Source organism: Hyperolius riggenbachi, chromosome 10, assembly GCF_040937935.1.
Source record: "Hyperolius riggenbachi isolate aHypRig1 chromosome 10, aHypRig1.pri, whole genome shotgun sequence".
NCBI classification, from domain to species: domain Eukaryota; kingdom Metazoa; phylum Chordata; class Amphibia; order Anura; family Hyperoliidae; genus Hyperolius; species Hyperolius riggenbachi.
The window spans coordinates 250,836,890-250,862,850 of NC_090655.1; the positions used below are offsets into that span (position 1 = coordinate 250,836,890).

At 44.4% G+C, this 25,961-nt stretch overlaps 2 protein-coding genes across 5 annotated transcripts in view; both read left to right on the forward strand.

Annotated features, from left to right (window-relative positions):
- LOC137535252 (zinc finger protein 585A-like) overlaps positions 1 to 4,174 on the forward strand; it is a 201,856-nt gene extending 197,682 nt beyond the window's left edge. For all 4 annotated transcript variants that reach the window (XM_068257067.1, XM_068257066.1, XM_068257068.1 and 1 more), the window contains exon 10: positions 507 to 4,174. In XM_068257067.1, coding sequence (XP_068113168.1) covers positions 507 to 2,605 — 2,099 coding nt within the window. In that variant the 3' untranslated portion in view covers positions 2,606 to 4,174. The remainder of the gene's footprint in view (positions 1 to 506) is intronic.
- A 2,295-nt stretch (positions 4,175 to 6,469) lies between these two features.
- Positions 6,470 to 20,149, forward strand: LOC137535267 (zinc finger protein 271-like). The gene is made up of 7 exons (XM_068257085.1): positions 6,470 to 6,534; positions 9,554 to 9,651; positions 9,778 to 9,948; positions 10,025 to 10,148; positions 10,270 to 10,367; positions 16,525 to 16,654; positions 17,681 to 20,149. Exons 2-7 carry the CDS (start codon positions 9,559 to 9,561, stop codon positions 19,282 to 19,284), a joined length of 2,220 nt encoding a protein of 739 aa, XP_068113186.1. The 5' UTR covers positions 6,470 to 6,534; positions 9,554 to 9,558; the 3' UTR covers positions 19,285 to 20,149.
- The last annotated feature ends 5,812 nt before the right edge of the window (positions 20,150 to 25,961 follow it).

The window sequence follows — 25,961 nt, forward strand, 5'->3', positions numbered from 1 at the left end:
CCTCAGTATAACATCATAGTGCCAACAAATGAGGAGGAGATACTGTACACCATATGAAAGGGCCATCTCCATTCCTCAGTATAACATCATAGCACCAACAAATGAGGAGGAGATACTGTACACCATATGAAAGGCCCATCTCCATTCCTCAGTATAACATCATAGCACCAACAAATGAGGAGGAGATACTGTACACCATATGAAAGGCCCATCTCCATTCCTCAGTATAACATCATAGCACCAACAAATGAGGGGGAGATACTGTACACCATATGAAAGGCCCATCTCCATTCCTCAGTATAACATCATAGCACCAACAAATGAGGGGGAGATACTGTACACCATATGAAAGGTCCATCTCCATTCCTCAGTATAACATCATGTCTCCTGTGTAAAAAAATGTGTGGTTATATATTGTACTCTTTGGTTGATTGGGTAGTATCTATGCTATGAAGAATGAAGACAAATAACTCCTTTACGTATACCATTTGTATTACCTTCAACAGATACCCAGAATATGGAAAGCTCCTCGGAAAGACATCTTATCCCCCCTCCAGATGATGCTGTAGAAGAAAATGGCGTCACACAATGTTCTCCAGGAGGAAACCCCATTACTGGAAATACACATCACAGGGGTCACAGTGCAGATGTACCTAATCCTGAGGAACCTACTAACCGATCACATAAACGCCCGGCTAGGTCTGAGAACTCTTCCAGTAAGATTAGGGCTGTGAAACGTGTAGCTAAAAAGAGATTTTCATGTTCTGAATGTGATAAAAGTTTTAGCAGGAGATCGATTCTCATGTTACACCAGAAAAGTCACACAGGGGTGTATCCTTTCTCGTGTTCAGAGTGTGGGAAAGGTTTCTTACTGAAGTACACGCTTCTCATGCATCAGCGGAGCCACACAGGGGAGCGCCCGTTTCCTTGTTCAGAGTGTGGGAAAGGGTTCATTCAGAAAGGAGACTTACTTAAACATCAGAGAGTTCACACAGGGGAGCGGCCATATATATGTTCAGAGTGTGGGAAAGGCTTCATTCAAGAAAGTGACTTAGTTAAACATCGGAGACGGCACATGGGTGGGCCGCCATATCAATGTACAGAGTGTGGGAAGAGTTTTGCCCTTAGAGGAAAGTTTCTCCAACACCAAAAGAATCACAGAGGTGAAAGTCCTTATTCCTGTGCAGAGTGTGGGAAAGGGTTCCTTCTTAAATCGGAGCTGGTGGATCACCAGAGAAGTCACACAGGTGACTGGCCGCATTTGTGTTCAGAGTGTGGGAGAGGTTTTGTCCATTTAGGAAACTTTCTGAAACACCAGAGAAATCACACCAGTGAGCGGCCATTTCCTTGCTCAGAGTGTGGGAAAGGGTTCCGATACAAATCTGACCTTCTCACTCACCAGAGAATTCACACAGGTGAACGCCCCTTTTCATGCTCTGTGTGTGGGAAAACTTATAGCCACAAATCAAATCTTGTGGACCATCAGAGAACCCACACGGCAGAGCGCCAATTTCCATGTTCAGAGTGTGGGGAACGCTTCCTATATAAACGAGATCTTTTTAAACACCAGAAAAATCACACAGGAGAGCTCCCTTTATCATGTTCAGAGTGTGGGAAATCCTTCCTTAAGCATTCCTATCTTCTGATACATCAGAAAACTCACACAGGAGAGCGTCCTTTTTCATGTTCAGAGTGTGGGAAGAGCTTCCTCAAGAAATCTTACCTCCTTATTCATCAGAGAAGTCACACAGGTGAGCTTCCATATATATGTTCAGAGTGTGGGAAAGGTTTCTCATATAAAGGAAACTTCCTGAGGCACCAGAAAAGTCACACGGGCGAGCGTCCTTTTTCTTGTCCAGAGTGTGGGAAAAGCTTCATTCAGAGAAAATGTTTTCTTATACATCAGAAAATTCACACAGGTGAGCGGCATGTGTGTTCGGAGTGTGGGAAAAGTTTCCTTCATGAAGAAAACTTTCTAAAACACCAGAGGAAACACACAGGAGGGCGTCCTTTCCCCTGCGTGGAGTGTGGGAAAATGTTTCTGTATGAATCTGGACTTCTTGCACACCAGAGAACTCACACAGGGGAGAGCCCATTCTCATGTTCAGTGTGTGGGAAATCTTTCACACATAAAGAACAGCTCCGGGAACATAAGAAAAGCCACACTGCTGAGCGGCAATTTACGTGTCCAGAGTGTGAGAAATGTTTTCTAACTAAACAAGGACTTCATAAACACCAGAGTACTCACACAGTGGAGCGGCCCTTTTCATGTTCAGAGTGTGGGAAAGGCTTCCTTAAGAAGTCTTACCTTCTTATACACCAGAGAAGCCACACGGGCGAGCATCCTTATTTATGTTTAGAGTGCGGGAAAGGTTTCTCTTATCAAGGAAACTTCCTCAGGCACCAGAAGTGTCACACAGGTGAGCGTCCTTACGTATGTTCAGAGTGCGGGAAATGCTTTATCCAGAAAAACAACTTTGTTATACATCAGAGAAGTCACACAGGGGAGCGTCCCTATGTGTGTTCAGAGTGTGGGAAGGGATTCACCTCTAAAGAGAGCCTGTACAAACACGAGAAGAGTCACATGAGGGAAATTACTGTTTAAGGAAGGCGGCCATCTTGGACAGGCTAGAAGTCATGTATATGAATGCCCATCTCTGTAGTTAGGCTGCACATACAGAACATAAAATCTGTCATGAAAGGATTCACCTCCGCTACTTTCAGTGACACGCGTGTCCTCAGCTGACTCCACCCCCACAGTTTTAGGAGGTGGAGTCTTGTGTGTGATGAAAGTCACTGGCTGCCTATCTTTTGGGTATCCTGAGTGGTGACTCCATCCTGTCATCTTTACTGGAAGTTTCTACTTACATATAAGTGGTTCACACCAACCCTCTGATATTCCTTACCTACTTCTGGACCTGGTATGCCTGCCCACATCCTGGTGATCCCACCCACATTCTAGTGTATCCCATCCACCTCCTGGTGTTCCAGCCCACTTTCCTGTGTTCTGCCCAATGTTTGCTGCTCCCATTATCCTCCTGATGTTTCTGCCCTCTTTCTGGTGTTCCAGGCTGTATTCTGGTGTTCCTACCTTCCTTCTGGTACCTCCTGCCCACATTCTGTTCCTTTGTCCATTATGTGAGAATGAAATTAAGGTAGAGATGTGTCTGGGTTGCTCTGATGAATGACTGTGGGGTTTTATTGCTTCACAGACACAAAAATTAAAACTGTGATAACAAACAAAAAAAAAACATCTCTAGGAGTACGAGGATAGATACAATAATGTTTATCTCATCAGATTAGTTTTCACCTGGGGTTACCTTTAATCCCACGATTATATGGGTGATATCAATCATTTAAAAATCAAGAGATTTATCTCCTGTCTAATTTAGAATCAGCTTACTGTAATTAACAAAATTGCCTAGAAAGGGTAACATCTGTCAATATCCAGTGGTTAGTGTCACTCACAAAGGTGAGTGGAGGTAAAATCTCGCTTTAGTGCTACTGTGGGAGATTTCCAGAGATTGCTGTGAGAACCTCATGAGAGCTGCTTTGTTTGCAGTAGGACGCTTCTCACGAGATGATTGATTCATCTTCTGATATCCCTTAGCAGCTTCAATAGAGTTATCGTGCTTGAGATAAGTATTGCTTTTGACCTCATTCAAAACTTGTGCTGTAAATTCTTGAAATGCTTTGGTCTCTCTCTCTGCTAGCAGAAAATATAGAAACTGAAAGCAGAAGTCCTCTGTTGTCTCACACTGCCCCCTAGTGATAAGTGGCCATAAATACACATTACAGCAGTACTATTTTAGTAGAAAGCAAATGTAACAAGTAAGAAATAAAAAAGGGGCACAGCCTATACCAGAGATGTGTCTGTGATCAGAGGCATGAGGAGCACAGTCTATACCAGCCATGTGTCTGTGATCAGAAACATCAGCAGGGCAATTTATAAGGGGGTTGCTTTCATTTCTCTCTAATTTATATTTTGATTGTCAAATTTAGGATGCGAAACGTAATAAACATAAATTATTGTACAGATGGATATGTGTACAGTTGTCTAATAAACTCGACAGTCGTCCTACATCTCATGTCTTCCAATATCATCTATTTTTGCATCTTCATACCTTAATAGTATTTCAATCAGTATCAATAAACTATCATTTTACAATCAAAACATTTCTTTTCAGTCTTTTTATAACTCTGGTAAGTAATTGTAGCCTCTTCCTAATAATGATTCTGACCTGTTTTTACTGTTATCGTCATGGTGATAAAGCATTCAGTATTCACTAAGCAAGTTACCTCAGGCAAACCTTAAAATAAGGATTCTGTCCTTAAAGGGAAGGTCTGAGGAAAAAAAAAAAAAAAAGAAATTAACTTACCTTTGGCTTCCTCCACCCCCTGGCAACCGTCCTGTGCCCTCGCCACAGCTCCGTTGGCTCCCGGTTCCCTCCAGCGCAGAGGCCGACCTCACCAGGCAGGCATCTTCCTGAATCGTTGTGCGTTTCACTGTGCGGCTCTCTGAGTCGCACTGACATCACCCGGGATGTTCTGTGCAGGCGCAGAACTACTGCACCTGCACAGTACATTCCGGGTGACGTCAGCGCGACCACCAGCATGGAGCAGAGCTGCAGCGTGGGCACAGGACGGCTGGCAGGGGCTGGAGGAAGCCCCAGGTAAGTGGATTTTTTTTTACTTTTGCTGCCCTCGGATGTGTCCTTTAAAACGGGTCCCCAACCTTTTCCGGCCCGGGGACCACTTTCTGACCAAATTTTTCCCCTGGGGGACGAGGCTGGTCGCGACCTAGTGGACTGTGTCGTGCGCAGCGGGTTACGGGGAGGGAGGAGGGGCTGGGGTGCAGCGCCATAGCTAGCATAGTTGCCCCAGTATAGCGAGTTTAGTTGCCCCAGTATGGCTAGTATAGTTACCCCAGTATAGCTAGTATAGTGCCCAGTATAGCTAGCATAGTGTCCCAGTATAGCTAATATAGTGCCCAGTATGGGTAGGTAGTGCCCCAGTATAGCTACTAAAATGCCCAGTATAGCTAGTATAGTGCCCAGTATGGCTAGTATAGTGCACAGTATGGGTAGGTAGTGCCCCAGTATAGCTAGTATAGTGCCCAGTATAGTCCCAGTATGGGTAGGTAGTGCCCCAGTATAGCTAGTATAGTGCCCAGTATAGCTAATATAGTGTCCACTATGGGTAGGTAGTGCCCCAGTATAGCTACTAAAGTGCCCAGTATAGCTAGTATAGTGCCCAGTATGGCTAGTATAGTGCCCAGTATGGGTAGGTTGTGCTCCAGTATAGCTAGTATAGTCCCAGTATGGGTAGGTAGTGCCCCAGTATAGCTAGTATAGTGCCCAGTATATAGCTAGTATAGTGCCCAGCATATAGCTAGTATAGTGCCCAGTAAATAGCTAGTGTAGTGCCCAGTATAGCGCCCTAGTATGGGTAGGTGGTGCCCCTCCCCCTCCGTGGCCGCCGCTCCTGTTACCTTATGAGCGGGCAGCTGCTTCCTTTCTTATATTCCCCCGTAGCCGCTCTCCTCTTAGCAGCATCTCCTATTACAGCAGCGCGTCTTGCGACTGCTGTAAGGAGGGAAGGAAGCAGGGCAGTAGTGTTGTCCGGATCATGAACGATTCAGTTCTTTGATACAAATCTCTTTTGTGAGTCGAATCATCCGGACCATCAAAATGAACGATTCGGTTCACAGAAGGGGTGGAGCCAGGAGCAGCACGCCTCCTCTCTCAGCGGGCAGGGGGGTCCTGGAAGCAGAGCAGAGATGGATCGCTCAGTTGGAGAGGAGCCAGCCTTGCAGGGACAGGTAGATGAGAGAGGGGACATCGGTGCCACTGTCAATTATGTGTAGAGCACACATACTGGCTATAATGTGCTGCTGATTTTAGGCTGTCTGTTCCATAGTGCTGCATAGTAAACAAATGGGAAAGTTTTGGCTCAGAAGCACAGCTCAGTAACTTTGCAGACAGCGTGCTGGGCTTGAAGGGCAGGCACTGTGATTGCTGTGCAATATCGTCCTGCACTCTGCTCTAAACAGCTGCACTTGACTTCTCCCTAAATTTATGATGAGTGTTCTAGGTGAGAAAAGGACACATTGGGGTGGGAATGCTTTCTTTCACTGTGCGACGTTTGCATTTAAAGTATACAGATGAACATATAGGTGAAGTATATTTAAAGCATATTATTGCAACATGTGGGTAATGTGTGTCAAAAACATTTCTACTCTCCCCTCTTTGTCCACCTCCTCCCTTTTCTGTCCACTCCCTGCCCTTCTCTGTCCACCATCTCCCCTTCTCTGTCTGTCCACCCCCCTCTCCTTCTCTGTCCACTGCAGGGAAAGTCCTGTCTTGCTAGTCCTTTCATACCTCCTCCTCACCGAATGCTTCCCTAGTAAAATGATTCAAAGATTCGGATCAAAGATGTGTACAGAGAGAAAGGGGCGGGGCCTAAAGAGAGGAAGCGGTCATAGAAGTGGCAGGAAGTGGAGAGGAGACATTACTGAGACTGGCAGGAGAGGAGGTAATGAGTTATCATTCCATATACTTATTTTATTCTATATATTTATCCTTCAGTTTACCCCCTGTGCCACTCCCCCAACACAAGCAACCTCTGCTACACATAGAGGGGCATCATCTAATTATTTATATAAGCAATATCTTATTAATCTGTGAGTTAAACAAATCTCTGCCCTGATCACAAAGGAGGGTCCCTGCAGTGGTACTGGAGGTAAAGCAATGTACAGAAATTCCTTTTGTTGCCCGAAATCATGCTGAAAGTAAGTGTGTTTGCATGTTATGTACTTAAAGGACAACTAAAGTGAGAGGGATATGGAGGCTGTCATATTTATTTCCTTTTAAACAATACCAGTTGCCTGGCAGTCCTACTGATCTATTTGGCTGCAGCAGTGTCTGAATAACTCAAGAAACAAGCATGCAGCTAATCTTGTCAGATCTGACAATAATGTCAGAAACACCTGATCTGCTGCATGCTTGTTCAGGGTCTATGGCTGAAAGTATTAGAGGCAGAGGATCAGCAGGATAGCCAGGCAACTGGTATTGCTTAAAAAGAACCCGAGGCAGAATATTGAATTCTTAGATTCTTGATAGGCTGCAAGGTCAATGCCAAACAGATTGTGCACATGACATTCCTCTGGGTCCTATTAAGATTTAAATATTCCACTTTGGGTTCTCTTTAAAGAACAAGTAACACCCATGCTAACCTAGAAAAAAAAGACACATATATAAGTAGATAAATACTAGGTCTACTTACATAACAGATGTATTTCGCTGTCCATATTATGATTCCTGTGAATTTTATAAAGGAAAAGCAGAGAATCCTATTCTAGACAGTTTCTATCTTTGTTACCTTTGACCTCCTGACATCATTTCCTCCCTCACTTTTTCTCCTTTTGCTAATTTTATATTCGTTACACACCCTCCTCCCAGAGTCTTCAGACACTCCCACTGAGGTCTATACTAGGAAGTGCACTATCTTATGTCATTAGAAGGAGGGGGAACTAAAGGGAAGAGGAGGAATATATTATAAGTAAAAAGAACCCCCAGCATGCAACTGTTTGGCAATGGCAGTTAAAGGGCCAGTGCTCCTAAGATGTGTGATAACTCCAAACCATAACAGCAGAAAAAGTTGCTGTTGAAATTTTGGAAATGGTGGCAATCCCGTTTTAAAAAAGGAAATAAATATGGCAGCCTCTATATCCCTGTCATTACAGTTTTCCTTTAATCCGAGTGTAGCCACTGTACAATGTCACATTTCTGTGAAATCCTCAAAAGCAGCTGTCATTGGATAAGTTCCTTATTAAGTGTACCAGAGGCAACCCTCAAGTAAAAAAATAAATACTTGCCTAAGAAGAGGGAAGCTTCTGGATCCTATAGAGGCTTCCCACAGTGTACTCCGGTCCCCCGTTGCTGAGCACTGAGCCCCTAAGGATTCCTAACAAGGGGTTGTTGGTAGGAACATTGCGCCACGTTCCTCTTCAGGCACAAGTGTGGCCGTACTGCACCTGCACAAGTACTGCAGAGCATGTGCAGTGAGCCAGAGCTGCCCATGCCAGAGCGGCTCCGTACTGCTGTGCAGGCGCAGTTGTGCTTACGCAGGTTAAGTTGCATAAACAATTCATTTGCTTGAATTGGAATTTATTTGCATCTTATTGATTATCAGTACTCCTCCTCACCCTGCCTGCTCTCAGTAGGTGCAGCCCACTTTTAATGCTTGCTCTAGGATAGTACTGAGCACACAAAGCAGCTGTCTTGTCACTGCACACAGAAAAGGGAGAGGCTGGGTACAGCTGCATAGCTAACCATATTCCTCTTTTCATTATAGTAATCATTACGCCCTTTTATGCAATAATTTGCTCTTCCTGCATGTAATGCTTTGCTCTCACTGCATGCAGTGTTTTGCTTTTCCTGCATGCAGTGTTTTGCTTTTCCTGCATGCAGTGCTTCAATCTCCCTGCATGCAGTGATCTGCTCTTCCTATAAGCAGTGATCTGCTCTTCCTATAAGCAGTGATCTGCTCTTCCTGTAAACAGTGATCTGCTCTTCCTGTAAGCAGTGATCTGCTCTTCCTGTAAGCAGTGATCTGCTCTTCCTGTAAGCAGTGATCTGCTCTCCCTGCATGCAGTGATCTGCTCTCCCTGCATGCAGTGATCTGCTCTCCCTGCATGCAGTGATCTGCTCTCCCTGCATGCAGTGATCTGCTCTCCCTGCATGCAGTGATTTGCTCTTCCTGCATGCAATGTCTTGCTCTCCCTGCATGTAATGCTTTGCTCTCCCTGGATGCAATGCTTTGCTCTCCCTGGATGCAGTGCTTTGCTTTCCCTGTATGCAGTGCTTTGCTTTCCCTGCATGTAGTGCTTTGCTTTCCCTGCATGCAGTGCTTTGCTTTCCCTGCATTAGGTGCTTTGCTTTCTCTGCATGCAGTGATCTGCTCTTCCTGCATGCAGTGATCTGCTCTTCTTGCATGCAATGATCTGCTCTTCCTGCGTGCAGTGCTTTGCTATCCCTGCGTGCAGTGCTTTGCTCTCCCTGCATGCAGTACTTTTCCTGTATGCAGTGATTTGCTTTTCTGTTATGCAGTGCTTTGCTCTCCCTGCATGCAGTACTTTTCTTTCCCTGTATGCAGTGCTTTTCTCTCCCTGCATGCAGTACTTTTCTCTCCCTGTATGCAGTGCTTTTCTCTCCCTGCATGCAGTGCTTTGCTCTCCCTGCATGCAGTGCTTTGCTCTCCCTGCATGCAGTGCTTTGCTTTCCCTGCATGCAGTGATCTACTCTCCCTTCATACAGTGATCTGCTCTCCCTGTAACCAGTACCTGACCCCTTGCCTAATATATCAACGCCTCTTCCTGCAACAGATGCATCTCATCTCACTAGTGAGGATTGCTGATAGGAAACAGTAAGCATCCTCCCTCATGCTCAGTGTGTGGCTCCTATAATATTTCCCCACCCTAACATGGTTCAGACAATCCTGCAGGGCAGATCATTCTTATTTTATTATCTATACCAAAGCACTTCTCGCCTAGGTCACATGACCAGATCACTGAGGATGGACGACTGTAATCACATGACCGAGAGGATATTAGACCTCACACTGGAGATCATCTACCTGCTGACCGGAGAGGTGAGGAGGATTCTGGGAGGTCACATGACATCACTCGTAACTCTATTAATAAAAAACTTGACCAAAGAGGGGAGATGAATCTTAGGAATCTTACACAGTGATCTTTTTTTTTATATGTCTTTGCAGAATCATAAAGTAGTGAAGGAGACATCTGGAGAGTTACTGATGCCAAGAAGATACATCCATGAAACAATTCCCATCACAACCCGTCCACCACAATCTGTGACACCAGAGAGTTGCAATGTGAAGAAGATTATAGAGGTCATCCACAAGATGATAAAGCTGCTGACAGGAGAGGTGAGCAGTGCTAGGAATTATGGGACATTATATGAGGGTCGTGTCTGGGTGGTGACTGTATCATTGTGCGTGTCAGGTTCCTATAAGGTGTCAGGATGTCACCGTCTGTTTTTCTATGGAGGAGTGGCAGTATATAGAAGGACACAAGGACCTCTACAAGAACATCATGATGGAGAATCAGCCGTTCCTCACATCACCAGGTAAGAGGAGGCTTTCATTTCCTGTAAAGGAGAGAGCAGTACGGAGGGTCCACCTAGATCCCCCCATCATCTGATAATCACATAGAGACAATGTAATTCAGTCAGTGTGTGTTTCCTACAGATGGATCCAGTAACAGAAACCCACCGGAGAGATGTACAGGTCCTATTTATTCCCAGGATTGCCCAAAGGAAGAACCCACCATCCTCCACCACTGTCAGGTAGGTGGAGCAGAGGATCCATAGCTCAAATTTAAATCCAAAGTATGTGAGAATGTATTGTGCTACTGTATGTGCTCTTGGTTCATTCATTTTCGAATCAGGATCATACTATTTATTGGCTAACTTAAAAGAAACAGCGTAAGCTTTCAGCTAATAAGCCATCTTCAGACTCTATTCCTGTAGTCTGACAATATTAGAACAGACTGTTTACAGTATATACATTGAACATCAGATGGAGGTGCATAGATTGTTTTGCAAATGTAAATATGTCATTCAGATGACTTAATTACAACAGGACATCAGAAGGAGAAGAAATGGTCCGCACTTGTCAGTGAAGATTTCCTTTATTAATGGACATATCCAAAAACATCCAGGGCCAACATCACGTAGCTGACATGTTTCGGACTAACCGTCCTTAATCATAGCTATCAAACAAGTGACCATCTAGACATATATGTAGAAATATGTGTGTGAAGTGCCCGCCCATGATCCCGCCCTGCCGGGGAGGAATCAATTTGGGCTTAAATGCAATATTAAAACACATATACAAAAATATACAGAGATAAAATTGCAAAAAATGCAAGATGACACAAGATAAAAACAAAGGACAGCGTTCTCAAATACTGACATATAAGGACTTAAAAAGTCAGAATAAAGATAAAAAGGAATTAAGTAATGGTGGCAAGATCCCATCTAGCATTTAAGCCATGTGGAGTTCTGGTATTTAGTTCGAAAATCCACATGGCTTCCCTTCGCAATAATCTTTTGTATAGATCTCCACCTCTATGCGATGGAGTGACTCTCTCGATACCACAAAAGGAAAAGCTAGTCATATCTCCCCCATGGATCTCTCGGAAGTGTCTTGCCACATTACTAATTTTTGAGGTGTGCCAGCCCGCACCCAGATAGTGTTCCGCTATCCTCTCTCTCAAGGGCCGAATAGTGCACCCCACATATTGCAGGGAGCATATCCCGCAAGTAATGAGGTACACAACATATTTAGTGCCGCAATTAATAAATTGTTTAATATTAAAGCTGCGGCCCGCTGAGAGAGAGACAGCAACCTTGGTTTTACTGTGTACTCGACAATATTTACAGGTCGAGATGCCACATTTATGGGAGCCAACAGTCGACAACCAATTCTTGACCGCTGGCCTGGAATTAAATAAGCTAGGGGACAAAACCTGTCCCAAAGTTGGGGCCCTTCTACTTGAGAACCTAATGCCATCTTTCAAAACTGGCATGAGACCGCCATCTGCCTGCAGGACTGGGAGATACCTGGTGATGATATCGATGACTTTCTTATATTCAGATGAATACATGGTCACAAAGGTAGGTCCCAGACAGGGGCTCAACCACAAATTGGGGGTGATCATTTGGAACAGCCAACACAGTCAAAAAACTTGCCAGGTCAGCCATCTTACTACAGGAGACACAGATATTACAGGAAGAGGAGGGGCGGCCGAGGAGGAAAACGCGGAGGGCAGGTGTAAGAAACCGAAATAAGCACACTGTACCCTCCCATAATGGTGAATTGTTGAACAATGTTGTCAATTTGTCCAAACATGTTTTGAGTGATGCAGAAATAAAAATCCTTTCTAAAGGTTTGTCATTTGCACCTACTTGTCATTTAAACGTCTTTGAGACTCTCCTGGATGTAAATAAATTTGTTAGGTCACTCTTATTAAAGAAACATTTTGACCAAGGAGTTAACACTCCACAGGTCGGATCTTCTTTGCGGACCTTTGACATACCCAATATTGGGGACTTCAGTGATACCCGTGCTAGGTGGACATTAGACGCTTTGTCATCTGATAGCACGGGTATAGTGACCCTGAATGATGCCAAATTGATCCGCACAGAAAATCCGGACTTTTATCCAATTATGGAGAGGACACTACATGTTGATAACTTTCAGGAACTGGTGGAGAAAGATCTTCTTAAGTTGGCCGACAATTTGGACGGTGCCTGTCCATCCAACATCACTGCCGCAGAGCGATTAGCCCTGAGGAGTCTGCGCAATTATGACAAAATTGTCATCAGAAACGTGGATAAAGGGGGATCGGTGGTCGTTCTCGACAGTGACATGTATAGAAATGAGGCTCTAAGACAGCTGGGGGATAGTGATACTTATATGGTCCTGAGGACCGATCCCACTATGGATTTCCAGCAAAAATTATTGAGCCTCTTGTCTTGTGGTGAAAGTATGGGCATTCTTGATCATAAGATGGTGGAATATTTGGGGGTAAAATCCCCTGTTGTGCCCATCTTTCACCACTTGCCTAAAATTCATAAGTCGAGCTCCCCTCCGGAGGGAAGGCCTATAGTGGCAGGCATCGGTTCATTAGGGGAACGTCTGGGTTGTTGGGTGGATTCCTTGTTGCAGCCCTTAGTCAAACGGTTACCGGGTTATGTAAAAGACACCAAACATTTGTTAGCTAGTTTGGAGGCATTTCAGTGGCAAGAGAAGCATTCATGGATCACCATAGATGTTAAATCTTTGTATTCCTGCATTCCCCATAACTTGGCGCTACAAGCATTGGAATTTCATCTTACCCGCTACTCAGACTACTCAGCTGACCTCTGTATGTTCATCTTGATGGCCGTTGAGTACCTCCTGGCCCACAACTATTTCATGTTTGACGGCAGGTTCTTCCTCCAGAGGCGGGGTGCCTCTATGGGTGCTAAATTCTCACCATCCCTTGCTAATCTCTACATGGGGTGGTGGGAAGAGTGCTATATTTTTGGAGGAGCCTGCCGTCTGCTGGATGATGTTGTGTGGTACGGGAGGTACATAGATGACCTGCTACTCATCTGGGGTGGCGACCCTTCAGGGGTAGGATCTCTGGTTGATTACTTTGACAGTAACAACCAGAACCTTCAGTTCACCCATTCTGCCAGCAAAGAATCCATTAGTTATCTAGATCTCACTCTGAGGGGCGATCCTAGTCGGGGCATTATTGTAACCTCTACCTATAGGAAACCATGTAGTGGCAACACTCTTTTGAGGGCAGATAGTTGCCACCCTGGACATACCATATGTGGTATACCTGTGGGCGAGTTCGTAAGGGCTAAACGCAACTGCTCTGACCCATGCGAATTAGAGCAAGAACTGGATATGGTAGAGGCTCGCCTCAAAGCAAGGGGGTATCCAGGTTGGTGCGTTAAGCGAGGTAGAACTAGGGTAACTAGGAGGTCCAGAATGGACCTTGTAAATCCGCCAGAACCCCGCCAACTGGAACCCCCTAGACCTACCTTTGTGACCATGTATTCATCTGAATATAAGAAAGTCATCGATATCATCACCAGGTATCTCCCAGTCCTGCAGGCAGATGGCGGTCTCATGCCAGTTTTGAAAGATGGCATTAGGTTCTCAAGTAGAAGGGCCCCAACTTTGGGACAGGTTTTGTCCCCTAGCTTATTTAATTCCAGGCCAGCGGTCAAGAATTGGTTGTCGACTGTTGGCTCCCATAAATGTGGCATCTCGACCTGTAAATATTGTCGAGTACACAGTAAAACCAAGGTTGCTGTCTCTCTCTCAGCGGGCCGCAGCTTTAATATTAAACAATTTATTAATTGCGGCACTAAATATGTTGTGTACCTCATTACTTGCGGGATATGCTCCCTGCAATATGTGGGGTGCACTATTCGGCCCTTGAGAGAGAGGATAGCGGAACACTATCTGGGTGCAGGCTGGCACACCTCAAAAATTAGTAATGTGGCAAGACACTTCCGAGAGATCCATGGGGGAGATATGACTAGCTTTTCCTTTTGTGGTATCGAGAGAGTCACTCCATCGCATAGAGGTGGAGATCTATACAAAAGATTATTGCGAAGGGAAGCCATGTGGATTTTCGAACTAAATACCAGAACTCCACATGGCTTAAATGCTAGATGGGATCTTGCCACCATTACTTAATTCCTTTTTATCTTTATTCTGACTTTTTAAGTCCTTATATGTCAGTATTTGAGAACGCTGTCCTTTGTTTTTATCTTGTGTCATCTTGCATTTTTTGCAATTTTATCTCTGTATATTTTTGTATATGTGTTTTAATATTGCATTTAAGCCCAAATTGATTCCTCCCCGGCAGGGCGGGATCATGGGCGGGCACTTCACACACATATTTCTACATATATGTCTAGATGGTCACTTGTTTGATAGCTATGATTAAGGACGGTTAGTCCGAAACATGTCAGCTACGTGATGTTGGCCCTGGATGTTTTTGGATATGTCCATTAATAAAGGAAATCTTCACTGACAAGTGCGGACCATTTCTTCTTCTTGTGACTTTTGGACTTGCGAACCAGGTCGTGCACTGTCGTGGATTTCGGTGGGATGTAGCGGTGCCCACCCCACACAAAGGACATCAGAAGGGTTCTTGCAAGAATGTCTGCTACTTTATGACACATAGAAAAGACCCTTTGTTTACTTAACCCTCACATACCACAGACTGATGGAGATCTTAAATTCCTAAATCAAACGTTAACATACAGTAGAAGCAGATTGGATACAATATTTGTTATAGTCTGAAATAGGCATTTATATACCATCAACATCATAACCAGCATAAAAATATGGGATCCTTGTTCAAACGTATATCTTCAGTTTTGAGCCAATTTATTTGGTCTCTCCTATTAGTCTTTCTTTATGTGACTTAAAGCACACCTAAAGTGAGGAGAATACAGAGGCTGCCATAATTATTTCCTTTTAAACAATACCAGTTGCCTGGCTGTCCTGCTGATCTTTCATGCATCAATAGTGTCTGAATCACAAACCTGAAACAAGAATGCAGCAAATGCAGTCAATCATCTGATTTGTATGCTTGTTCAGGGGTCTGAATCACAAACCTGAAACTGATCTGTATGCTTGTTCAGGGTCTGTGGTTGTAAGTGTTGGAGGTAGTGGATTAGCAGGACAGCCAGGCAATGTGCATTGTTTAAAAGGAAATAAATATGTCAGCTTTCATATCCCTCTCAATTCAGTTGTCCTTTAAAGCCACCTTTTAGTAGACTAATTAGAAGGTCACTTAAAGCGGACCCTAACCAAAAAAAAATTAATTCAAAATATGTAGTTGCACCACTCTGACACACACAAAGATAAATAAACACTCCTTCAAGCCTATGAGCATTTCAGTGCATGCTTTTCACCCTCCTCTTTGCATAACTAGGGTTATACAGGTGGCAGCCATTAGCAATTCCTCCTGTGCCAGACACCTGCTATTCCACCAGTTTGCCTGGATTCTGTCCCAGCAATATGAAAGGAAGGGAGGGGTTTCTCCAATAAATGTAAAATATTTTATATTTGTCATCATGCAGCTGAAAAAAGGCTGCCATTTATTATTATAATTTAGAAAATAGATTGTATTTCTGAAATCTTGTATTGTATTTTTAATTTGGGTCCACTTTAACCAGCTGAGCGGTCTGGACGAGCTCAGCTCGTCCAACACCGCCAGAGGCTGCCGCTCAGGCCCTGCTGGGCCGATTTTAATGAAATAAAAAGCAGCACACGCAGCCGGCACTTTGCCAGCCGCGTGTGCTGCCTGATCGCCGCTGCAGCGCGGCGATCCGCCGCGTGCAGAGGCGAAAGAGGGTCCCCCCAGCCGCCCGAGCCCAGTGTAGCCGGAACAAACAGTTCCGGCCAGCGCTAAGGGCTGGATCGGAGGCGGCTGACGTCAGGACGTCGGCTGACGTCCATGACGTCACTCCGCTCGTCGCCATGGCGACGAGGTAAGCGAAACACGGAAGGCCGCTTATTGCGGCCTTCCATGTTACTTCTGGCCGCCGGAGGCGATCGGAAGAACGCCTCCGGAGCGCCCTCTAGTGGGCTTTCATGCAGCCAACTTTCAGTTGGCTGCATGAAATAGTTTTTTTTTTATTTAAAAAAAACCCTCCCGCAGCCACCCTGGCGATTTAATCAGAACGCCAGGGTGGTTAAGCTGTGTCCCTGGGAACAAAAATGTGCAAGCACTAGGAGATTAGTTTATTTTTTTCTTTTTGTTGCTGTTAATACTGTACCTTTTGCTGGTTCATATGCTCATACAGAATTTGCCTCTCACATAAATCCCTTTTGCATACCTGATCAGATATACCAGATTACTAGACCCACATGAATTCTTATGTTTTAAATATGCTTTCTCCTGTTATTTTGTGGGTTTAGGCTGAAGAACTGGCTGATATAAAACATGAGCTGAAATCAGAAGAAGAGGAGGCAGATGTGACGAGTGGCCGGCAGTGTGAGGAGGAGGGGGACATGATGGGGACCAGTGAATTAGGAATACCAGTTTCAGGTAAGGAAATAATCTAATGAGACCCACCGTGTTTTCCCAAAATTAAGACATTCCCCAAAAGTAAGCCCTAGCAGGAATGTTTAACATGCCCCATATATAAGCCCTACCCCGAAAGTAAACCCTAGCGGCAATACGGGGAAAAAAGTATGACAATTAATGTTATTACCGGAGCTCATGCTCCATATATAAGCCCTACCCCGAAAGTAAACCCTAGCGGCAATACGGGGAAAAAAGTATGACAATTAATGTTATTACTGGAGCTAAGTGAGAAGTAAAAAAATAGAAAATCAAGAATTGATTGATACACACTGTGTAATTTGTTCACGTGTGCTGCAGGTCATCATCTTTACTGCTTGCAGACAGGAAAAAAAAAACGGACGACGGTGACTGCCAATGTCTAAAAACACACCACTAACCATGTGATAGGCTAAAAAATATATAGTATATTATAGGTACAGAGGGAGATACTGCTTATTTGGCAGTTGAAAACAGCCATTATTTCCCACAATGCAACAAGGTGCTCAGGCAGACCCCCCCCATGATCTTTTTGAGGGAAGATAAAGATTTCCCGTGGGAAATGGGGTATAAGCTACTGATTTGGATGATGTTCAATCCTGGGTTAAGTTCTGACCTTGCTGTAGGCAGAGCCTTATGTTTTAGACCCTAATACATTGCAATAGGCTAAAGCTGCAGTGTAGTAGGCCAGGTCATCTGTTTCAGACCATAATGCATTGCAGTAGGCTGAGCCTTCTGATTCAGACCATAATGCATTGCAATAGCCCAAACCTTCTGATTCAGACCATGATGCATTGCAATAGGCAGAGCCTTTTAATTCAGACCATAATGCATTGCAATAGGCCGAGTCTACTGATTCAGACCATGATGCATTGCAGCTCTGATGCTTACTTTAACTCATTGCTCTATTATTTGCAACAAGTTGTTTTTCAACCTTGAAAAGGAGTCTGCTCACATATTTTCATTAGAAATATTAGCATCTATCTTATAATAAATATATCTCTCCCACAGATGGACAGAGTACGGGGAGGCCCTCGGAGGGGTGTCTTATCGCCCATGCAGAAGATAATGGCGTCACACAATGTTCTCCAGGAGGAAACCCCACTGCTGGAAATACACATCACAGCGATCATGATGTGGACATAAAACCAGACCCGTGTGATCCTGAGGAATCTCCTGATAAATCGTCTCATTCTGACCAATCACATACTATAACAAATCCATTTAGTCCTGAGGACAGTAAAATAATTGCTAATAGATGTGGAGCAGATAAGAGTTTCCCGTGTTCAGAATGTGATAACTGTTTTAGGGAGGAGTCGCTCCTTATTGCCCATCAGGAAGTGCATGCAGTTGGCCATCCTTTCTCATGTTCCAAGTGTGGGAAAGGTTTTATTGAGAAGCAGGATCTGGTCATACACCAGAGATGTCACACAGCAAAGTATCCATTTTGGTGTTCAGTTTGTGGGAAAGGATTTATGCAGAAAAAAAACCTGCTTACGCACCAGAGGATTCACACAGGGGAGCGGCCATTTTTATGTTCAGAGTGTGGGAAAGGGTTCATTGAGAAAGGAAGCCTACGTAGACACCAGAGAAGCCATACAGGAAAGTATCCTTTCTCTTGTTTAGTGTGTGGGAAAGGGTTCATGCAGAAAGTAAACCTTGTTAGACATCAGAGAATTCACTCAGGAGAGCGTCCATTTTCATGTTCAGAGTGCTGGAAAAGTTTCATTGACAAGAGGGAACTCCTGAAACACCAGAGAAGTCACACAGACAAGAGCCCCTTTTCATGTTCCGAGTGTGGGAAAGGTTTCTCTGAGAAGAGGGATCTTGTTATACACCAGAGACACCACACGGGCGAGCGGCCATATTCATGTTCTGAGTGTGGGAAAGGCTTCATACAGAAGGGAAACCTGCGTAGACACGAGAGAAGTCACACGGGGGAAGCTCTTTTTTCGTGTTCAATCTGTGGGAAAAGTTTCATGCAGAAAGGAAACCTCCTAACACATCAGAGAATTCACACAGGAAAACATCCCTTATCTTGTTCAGAGTGTGGGAAAGGTTTCAGCGAGAAGAGGGACCTTCTCAGACACCAGAGAAGCCACACGGGCGAGCGGCCCTTTTCATGTGCACAGTGTGGGAAACGATTCATTGAGAAAGGGAGCCTCCATAGACACCTGATAAGTCACACAGGCAAACATCCTTTTTCATGTTCAGAGTGTGGGAAAGGCTTCATGCAGAAAGTAAACTTTCTTAGGCACCTGAGAATTCACACAGGCGAGCGGCCCTTTTCATGTTCAGAGTGTGGGAAAAGCTTCATTGACAAGAGGAATCTCCTTTTGCACCAGAGGATTCACACAGGAGAGTGCCCCTTTTCGTGTTCAGAGTGCGGAAAAGGTTTCATTGAGAAGAGGGACCTTGTTATACACCAAAGACGTCACACGGGTGAGCGGCCATATTCATGTTCTGAGTGTGGGAAAAGTTTCATGCAGCGGGGAAACCTTCGTAGACACTACAAAAGTCACACAGGCGTGCGCCCCTTTTCATGTTCAGATTGTGGGAAAACTTTCATGCAGAAGGGGAACCTTCTCAGACACATGAAAGTTCACACAGGTTAGCTGCTCGTATGTGCTGGGACTGCTGTTATCAGATCTCCACCTACGCACTGTCACCACTAGAGGGAGTGTCTCTTTACCAGAACCAGTGGTGGATAGAGAAGGCCTGTGTCCTGGGGAAACCTGTGGGAGTTTATCACAGGCACATATATGTCACATGGGGGATTCCAACACTAGCCATGTGACCAGCATTGAGAGCTTCCATTCGTCAGCATACAGGCACTATTAATAAAGGGATGAGGAGCTCCGTCACCCCTCGAACACTGATGACCTCTATCCACTAGTGATGGGGCAGCACAAGGAAACCTTACACCTGATTATAAAGCTACTGATGGGTGACAGTGAGGAAGGGGGGGCACTGGCTCGGAATAGTGGCACGTCTGGCCCTCTTCCATGGTTGGAGATGTGGACTCTCTCACACCAGAGGTTAGTTTATTGTGACTTGTCTAATCCAGCTGCCTATCCTACACGCAGGAAGTGAGGTCTCCTACACACAGGAAGTGAGGTCTCCTACACACAGGAAGTGAGGTCTCCTACACACAGGAAGTGAGGTCTCCTACACACAGGAAGTGAGGTGTCCGGCACCCTTTCTGATATTCAATATTGAAAGTGAGACTCTCTTCTTCAGCCTGCATACCTCTGTAGTAAGTCCACCAGTGGGTGATCCTAGTTTTCCACATATTTATTTGTGATACAAACCAAGGACTTTCTGAACACAAGTGTAATGAGCACAAATGTATATGAAAACTCTATTTGTTGCCCTGAAGACATGGACGGTGATACATCATAAGCCATTTGCATGGCTGAAAGCACAGATGTGATGCCTAGGATACGTTGCTACATTTTGCAATTGTGAAATATATTGAAATGGTCTCCTGTGAATCTGTTGTCTGTCTTCTCACTCTGGAGGAAGGGGGTGGGGGGGGGGGGGGTATCACTATGCAGACAGTATTACACTATAAGGAGGAGAGAGAGCAATGATGTCCCCTCAGTACTAGACAGTCAGCCTGGCCTGAGCTGTGTGTATTTCTGGAAAAATATCGAATTGTGTGACTGACTGGTTAGAATAGACAATGTTTGCCATTGATCCATCACATTGTTCCCGCGCCACCCCCCATTTAAGTTCTGTGATCAGCTGTGTCTTTGGCCTTCCTCGTCAGCCTTACAGTATAAACTCTTTATAGTAAAATCCAAGGGGAATTGGTTTACTATATCAGAAGTTTACTATATCAGAAATTGTCTTAGAAATGGCCCAGCATGCCCTGGTACATTGGAGGTAAAGGACAAGCACTTGAGCATTTGGTGGAGGTAGACCACAAGTTTAAGTATACCTTAGGGCTGCATAGCCAGGATGGACAAATCGCTAGTACAGTATCCAGGGCTCCTTAAAGCAGATCCAAGATTAAAAACTAACTATAACAAGTAACTTGTCTATATATCTAATCTAAAGTTTAGATAGTTAGCAAATCTACCTGCAAACAGCTTCAACAGTATATGATTATTTCTTCCTGTGATACAATAAGGGCAGCCATGTTCTGTTTGTGATCATTACACACAGGCAAGCTGATCTGCATTTCCAACCCTCAGCCTGTGAAAACTTCACTCCCCTCTCCTCCTCCCCTCTGCCTCTGAAATCTCTGGCTAGTAACAACTCCTCCTCCTCCTGCCCAGACTGAGCTCCCATAAGCCCTTGCTACATGGATCTGAGAGTGCCAAGGCACTGGAGAAGCTGTGGGCGAGGCTTGTTTAGTTTATAGGGAACTAAAGTATTAAAAAAAAAGTATTTGGCTTGAGGAATGCCCTATAAACTATATGAAAGGAACACATTTATGCAATGAGTAACAGTTTATCTCGGATCCACTTTAAAGGACACCCGAATGTCCTTTAAAGTGTCATCACTTGTCCAGGAATGTCATCACTAATAAGGGAAGAGATACCAGGGAGTGCATACAATCCCATGGGAGGACTGTGATGATACTTTTATTGGTGATTGCAAAGTGGTAGTGGTAACGCTGCATCCTCTTTTGTTTACATTCGCATTATTCCTCATCTTCCCCAGGCTGCTTATTTGTACTGTATATCCAGCAGTGGTGCAATTCTTCTTATCTTACGAATGTTATCAGGCATCAGCTCACCTGCAACCAGCCTGAAGAGAGCAGGAGACCATGTGTTTCACACTGGCATATGATGCATGCCCCGCCCACTGACATGGTATGCATGCCCCGCCCACTGACATGTGACGCATGCACCGCCCACCGTTTACTATATCCAGAGTCAGCATCACATAGGGACCAAAAAACATGTTTACTATAACACAAGTTTTATTACATCTGGTTTTACTATAACAGGCATTGCTCCCATAGACTTATAATGAAGATATGCTGGGAACTGGAGAGGTAGTTTACTATACCGGAATGTTTACTATACCTGAGTTTATTATAATGAGATTATACTGTACTCACATCCCTGAGTGCTTCTGAAAATGGTGTATCCCCATTGCACATACGCAAACCCAGACTCCAATGTGCGCAGTACGGATGCGCTTGTCTACGGAAGCACTTGCGTCCCTAAGAAGGGCTGGCCGAAGAAGTATTCGGGGGCGGCGCTGGATCAGGAAGGCTCTATGGTATCCCAACCTTCCCTCTACTTAGGTAAATATATTACTTATTTCCCTGCTTCGGGTTCACTTTAAATGAAGGGACTGCCAACATTGTTTTTCTGGAGTGCCTTGAAGAGCAGTATATTGCTGATCTTTATTGACATCCCATTCTTCATCCATAGGCTGTAATATGGAGTCAGCCCAGCCTGTGCAGCTATAACAGCTTCTCCTGACAAGCACAGGAGTGTATAAAACTATGCTTAAAACAGATAAAAGAGATGAAGGGGCAAGTGGCTTACCTCAATAACCACAAATTCATATACTGTATATATATATATATATATATAAGCACAGGCAACATGTTTTGTGGGTCTCTGCCCACTTCCTCAGGATAAATAAAGGGTTAAAGGGTTTCAAAATTTTATATATATATATATATATATATATATATATATATATATATATATATATATATATATATATGAATTTGTCATTATTGAGGTAAGCCGCCTCCCCCTTTTTTTTATTTTATTTGTTTTTAACTCTGGCCTCTTACCCCTTTGTGCTTGTGCCCCCCCCATGTGAGGGCTAAATCTGGTCACCACGTGGCTGATGCCACATGTCAGGACATTACTGCTGTTTGACCATCACCACCCTCTCTGGGTACCCGAGTGGAGTCTGGCTTGTGTATCTCCACCTCCTCCGAGCGGTTGGTTGCTCCCTATGCAACTTTCCTTTGTGAGTATTCAATTTACCTAATGCTCATTTTTATATACCTTGTGATGTGCTGCATCATTTTGGCTCCCGTTGTCTCTGTGTTTACTTTCCAGGGTGCATTGCTCACCCTTCCACACAGTCCTCTGGGAAGACTTGGCACAAGGATTTGGAGTGCGTTCATGGGAATATTTGGCCTTTCTTCAAGCAGAGCATTAGTGAGGTCAGGCAGTGATGATGGGGAGAAGGCCCGGCTCGTAGGGATGATCAATGAGATGCAAATATTTCTGAGTTCATGCAGGATTATGTAAATTTGTATTAAATGTATGCAGCTTAAAAATGAGCCAATCAAGTTCCACCAAAGTTTAAATTGATTGGTCCATTTTCAAGTCTGTGCTGAAATCCATCATAAATGTGCTGTCGGGTGTGGTCAGGGCTCTGGACAGCCAGTCACGTTCCTCCTCACCAGACTCACTCATTCATGTCTTCGGTATGAATATTTCCAGATTTTATTTTTTGAAAGCGGTGCAATTTTTTTCACTTGCTTTTAGACCCTAAGAATCATCCCACTAGATAGATCTGTGGCAGCCCTGCACATTACACACCTCATATGGATCCAGCTCGGGGTTACCGCTCTGAGCTGCGGATTTCTGGCCCGAGCCTGACTCGAGGTTACAGCTAAGGAGGTTAATACCTTTGATTTGAGCACCAGTGATCAGTTCTGTTGGAGCAGGAAAGTGTCTCCCCAAACTGGTCCCACAAAGATGGGAATGTCTTGTATTCTGAAGCATTCAGAGTTCCTTTCACTGGAACTAAATGGTCAAACCCAATCCAGGACAAACACACACACACACACACACACACACACACACACACACACACACACACACACACACACACCCCATAACCCCCCCCCCCCCCTCAACTTTCCTCTGACATCCACCAAACCAAGGCTCATCGATCATACTGCCAGACAGAGAAGCGTGATTTATCACTTTAAGGAATCCAATGGCAAATAGTTCACCAAATTAACACTCTATGGGCTTGATTCACTAAACCATGATAACTCAAATATCACACCTTATCAAATATATCACACCTTATCAAAGTTAACATGCCTTATCAGAGTAGCATAGCGAGCGCTACCAACTTAATTGGCAATGGCACTTGTCCTGCCCTGAGCCCCTGTGGGTTCGTAGCGCTCGCTATGTTACTCAGATAAGGCATGATATATTTGCTAAGGCATGATATCTTTGATAAGGCGTGATATCTTTGCTAAGGCGTGATATCTTTGATAAGGCGTGATATATTTGCTAAGGTGTGATATCTTTGATAAGGTGTGATATCTTTGATAAGGCGTGATATATTTGCTAAGGTGTGATATCTTTGATAAGGTGTGATATCTTTCCATAATGTGTGATATCTTTGAGGTGTGATATCTTTCCATAATGTGTGATATCTTTGCTAAGGTGTGATATCTTTGATAAGGTGTGATATCTTTGATAAGGTGTGATATCTTTGATAAGGTGTGATATCTTTGATAAGGTATGATATCTTTGATAAGGTGTGATATTTGAGTTATCATGGTTTAGTGAATCAACCCCCATGTGTGCCAAGTAAAATGACATATAGAGTGTTTTGGTGTTTTAGGTTAATTATTTTCTCCTTTCATTTCTTCAGACACTTCTGCAGCCAAATAGATCAGCAGAGTTGCCAGGCAACTGGTACTGATTAAAAGGAAATAAATATGGCAGCCTCCATATCACTCTCTCCTCGGGTTCACTTTAAAGGAGACGTGAGATGAAGAACACCTCAGGTCCATTTTCAAGCTGCAGAAATTGACATATGTACAGTACATAATTCTGCATGAACTCAGAAATATTTGCATCTCATTAATCATCCATGTGAGCAACCTAAGAAGGCGGGTATAACTTCATATCCCGTGCAATGTGCTGCTTTGTCATTCTGTGTTGGTCCCAATTAAACACATGGGCAGGATGAGTCACAATATCATTGGCAAGCACACTGATGATCATATATTTCAGACTGGCTGTTTTGGTAAGATATCTTTTGGGGCTAAAATCAACCAAGCTCCTGGTCTTTCTCCAAGCCCAAGGCAACTGCCTAGGTTGCCTTGTGGATGATTCGGCTATTGGCTATAACGAGGATCAAAAACAAAATAGCACAGTGATGGCTAACCTTGGAACTCCAGCTGTGACAAAACTACAAATCCCATCATGCCTCTGCCTCCCCGAGTTATGCTTAGAGCTGTCAGAGTATTGCAATGCCTCATGGAACTTGTAGTTCCACCACAGCTGGAGTGCCAAGGTTAGCCATCACTGAAATAGTACATGCCTTTTAAACCGTCTGCAGAAGCCGGTCAGCAAATTAAAGGCACAGTTTGTAACATGCATTCAAACTGCAGTTGTGGGGGGGGGGGGGGGGGGCAATTTTTCTGCTGCCCTTCTTTGGGGTGTAGCTTGAAGAGCAACACCAGGGATCCCGCTTGTTTTACACACCTCTTTTGCATAATGAAGACCCCTCATCATACAGCAGCTACTACAACAGTGGGATTTATACTGCTCATGCTCTTAAGGCCTGCAATCTGAGATTCCAACCGCTTGCGTATGGTTTCTATACTGGGTGGCTACCTATACTGGGGGGCTAATAATCAGGCTATCTAGCTACCTATACTGGGGGCTAATCTGGCTACCTATACTAAGGGAGACTTATCTGGCTACCTACACTGGGGGAGGGGGGCTTTCCTTACTATACTTGGGGGCTAATTTGGCTACCTATACTAAGGGAGACTTATCTGGCTACCTACACTGGGGGAGGGGGGCTTACCTTACTATACTTGTGGCACTAATCTGGCTACCTATTGAGGGACGTTCCTGCTACCATTACTGGGGGACTACTTTAGGCTACTTATACTGGGGGTACATCTACCTATTCTTGAGCTGCTTATTTCTGGGAGATATATTTGGCTCCCTATACTAGGGGACTACCTGGGGCACAAAGGTACCGTATAATTTTGCTATGGGGCGTCATGATTTCTTGCTACGCCCCGAAGAGAAGTCCTGGCTGTGCGGCTGCAATACCACAAACTCTTATTTCCCTGACCGCTCTGCAGTCCTCACTATGGTCTGATATTACCCCATGACCATCTAGATGTAATTTTGCCTTCTTAAAACAGAATGTCTTCGTGATAATTCTGCTGTAAATGAGCAACAGCGGTTTCCCATGATGCATCACTTTCAAATATGCAAATCATCTCTTTATGCCCCTGAAAGCACGGCTACACTTCCAGAACTGCTGGTGTAGTGAGCCTATAGCTTATACATTTTACAGATATTTTATAAATACT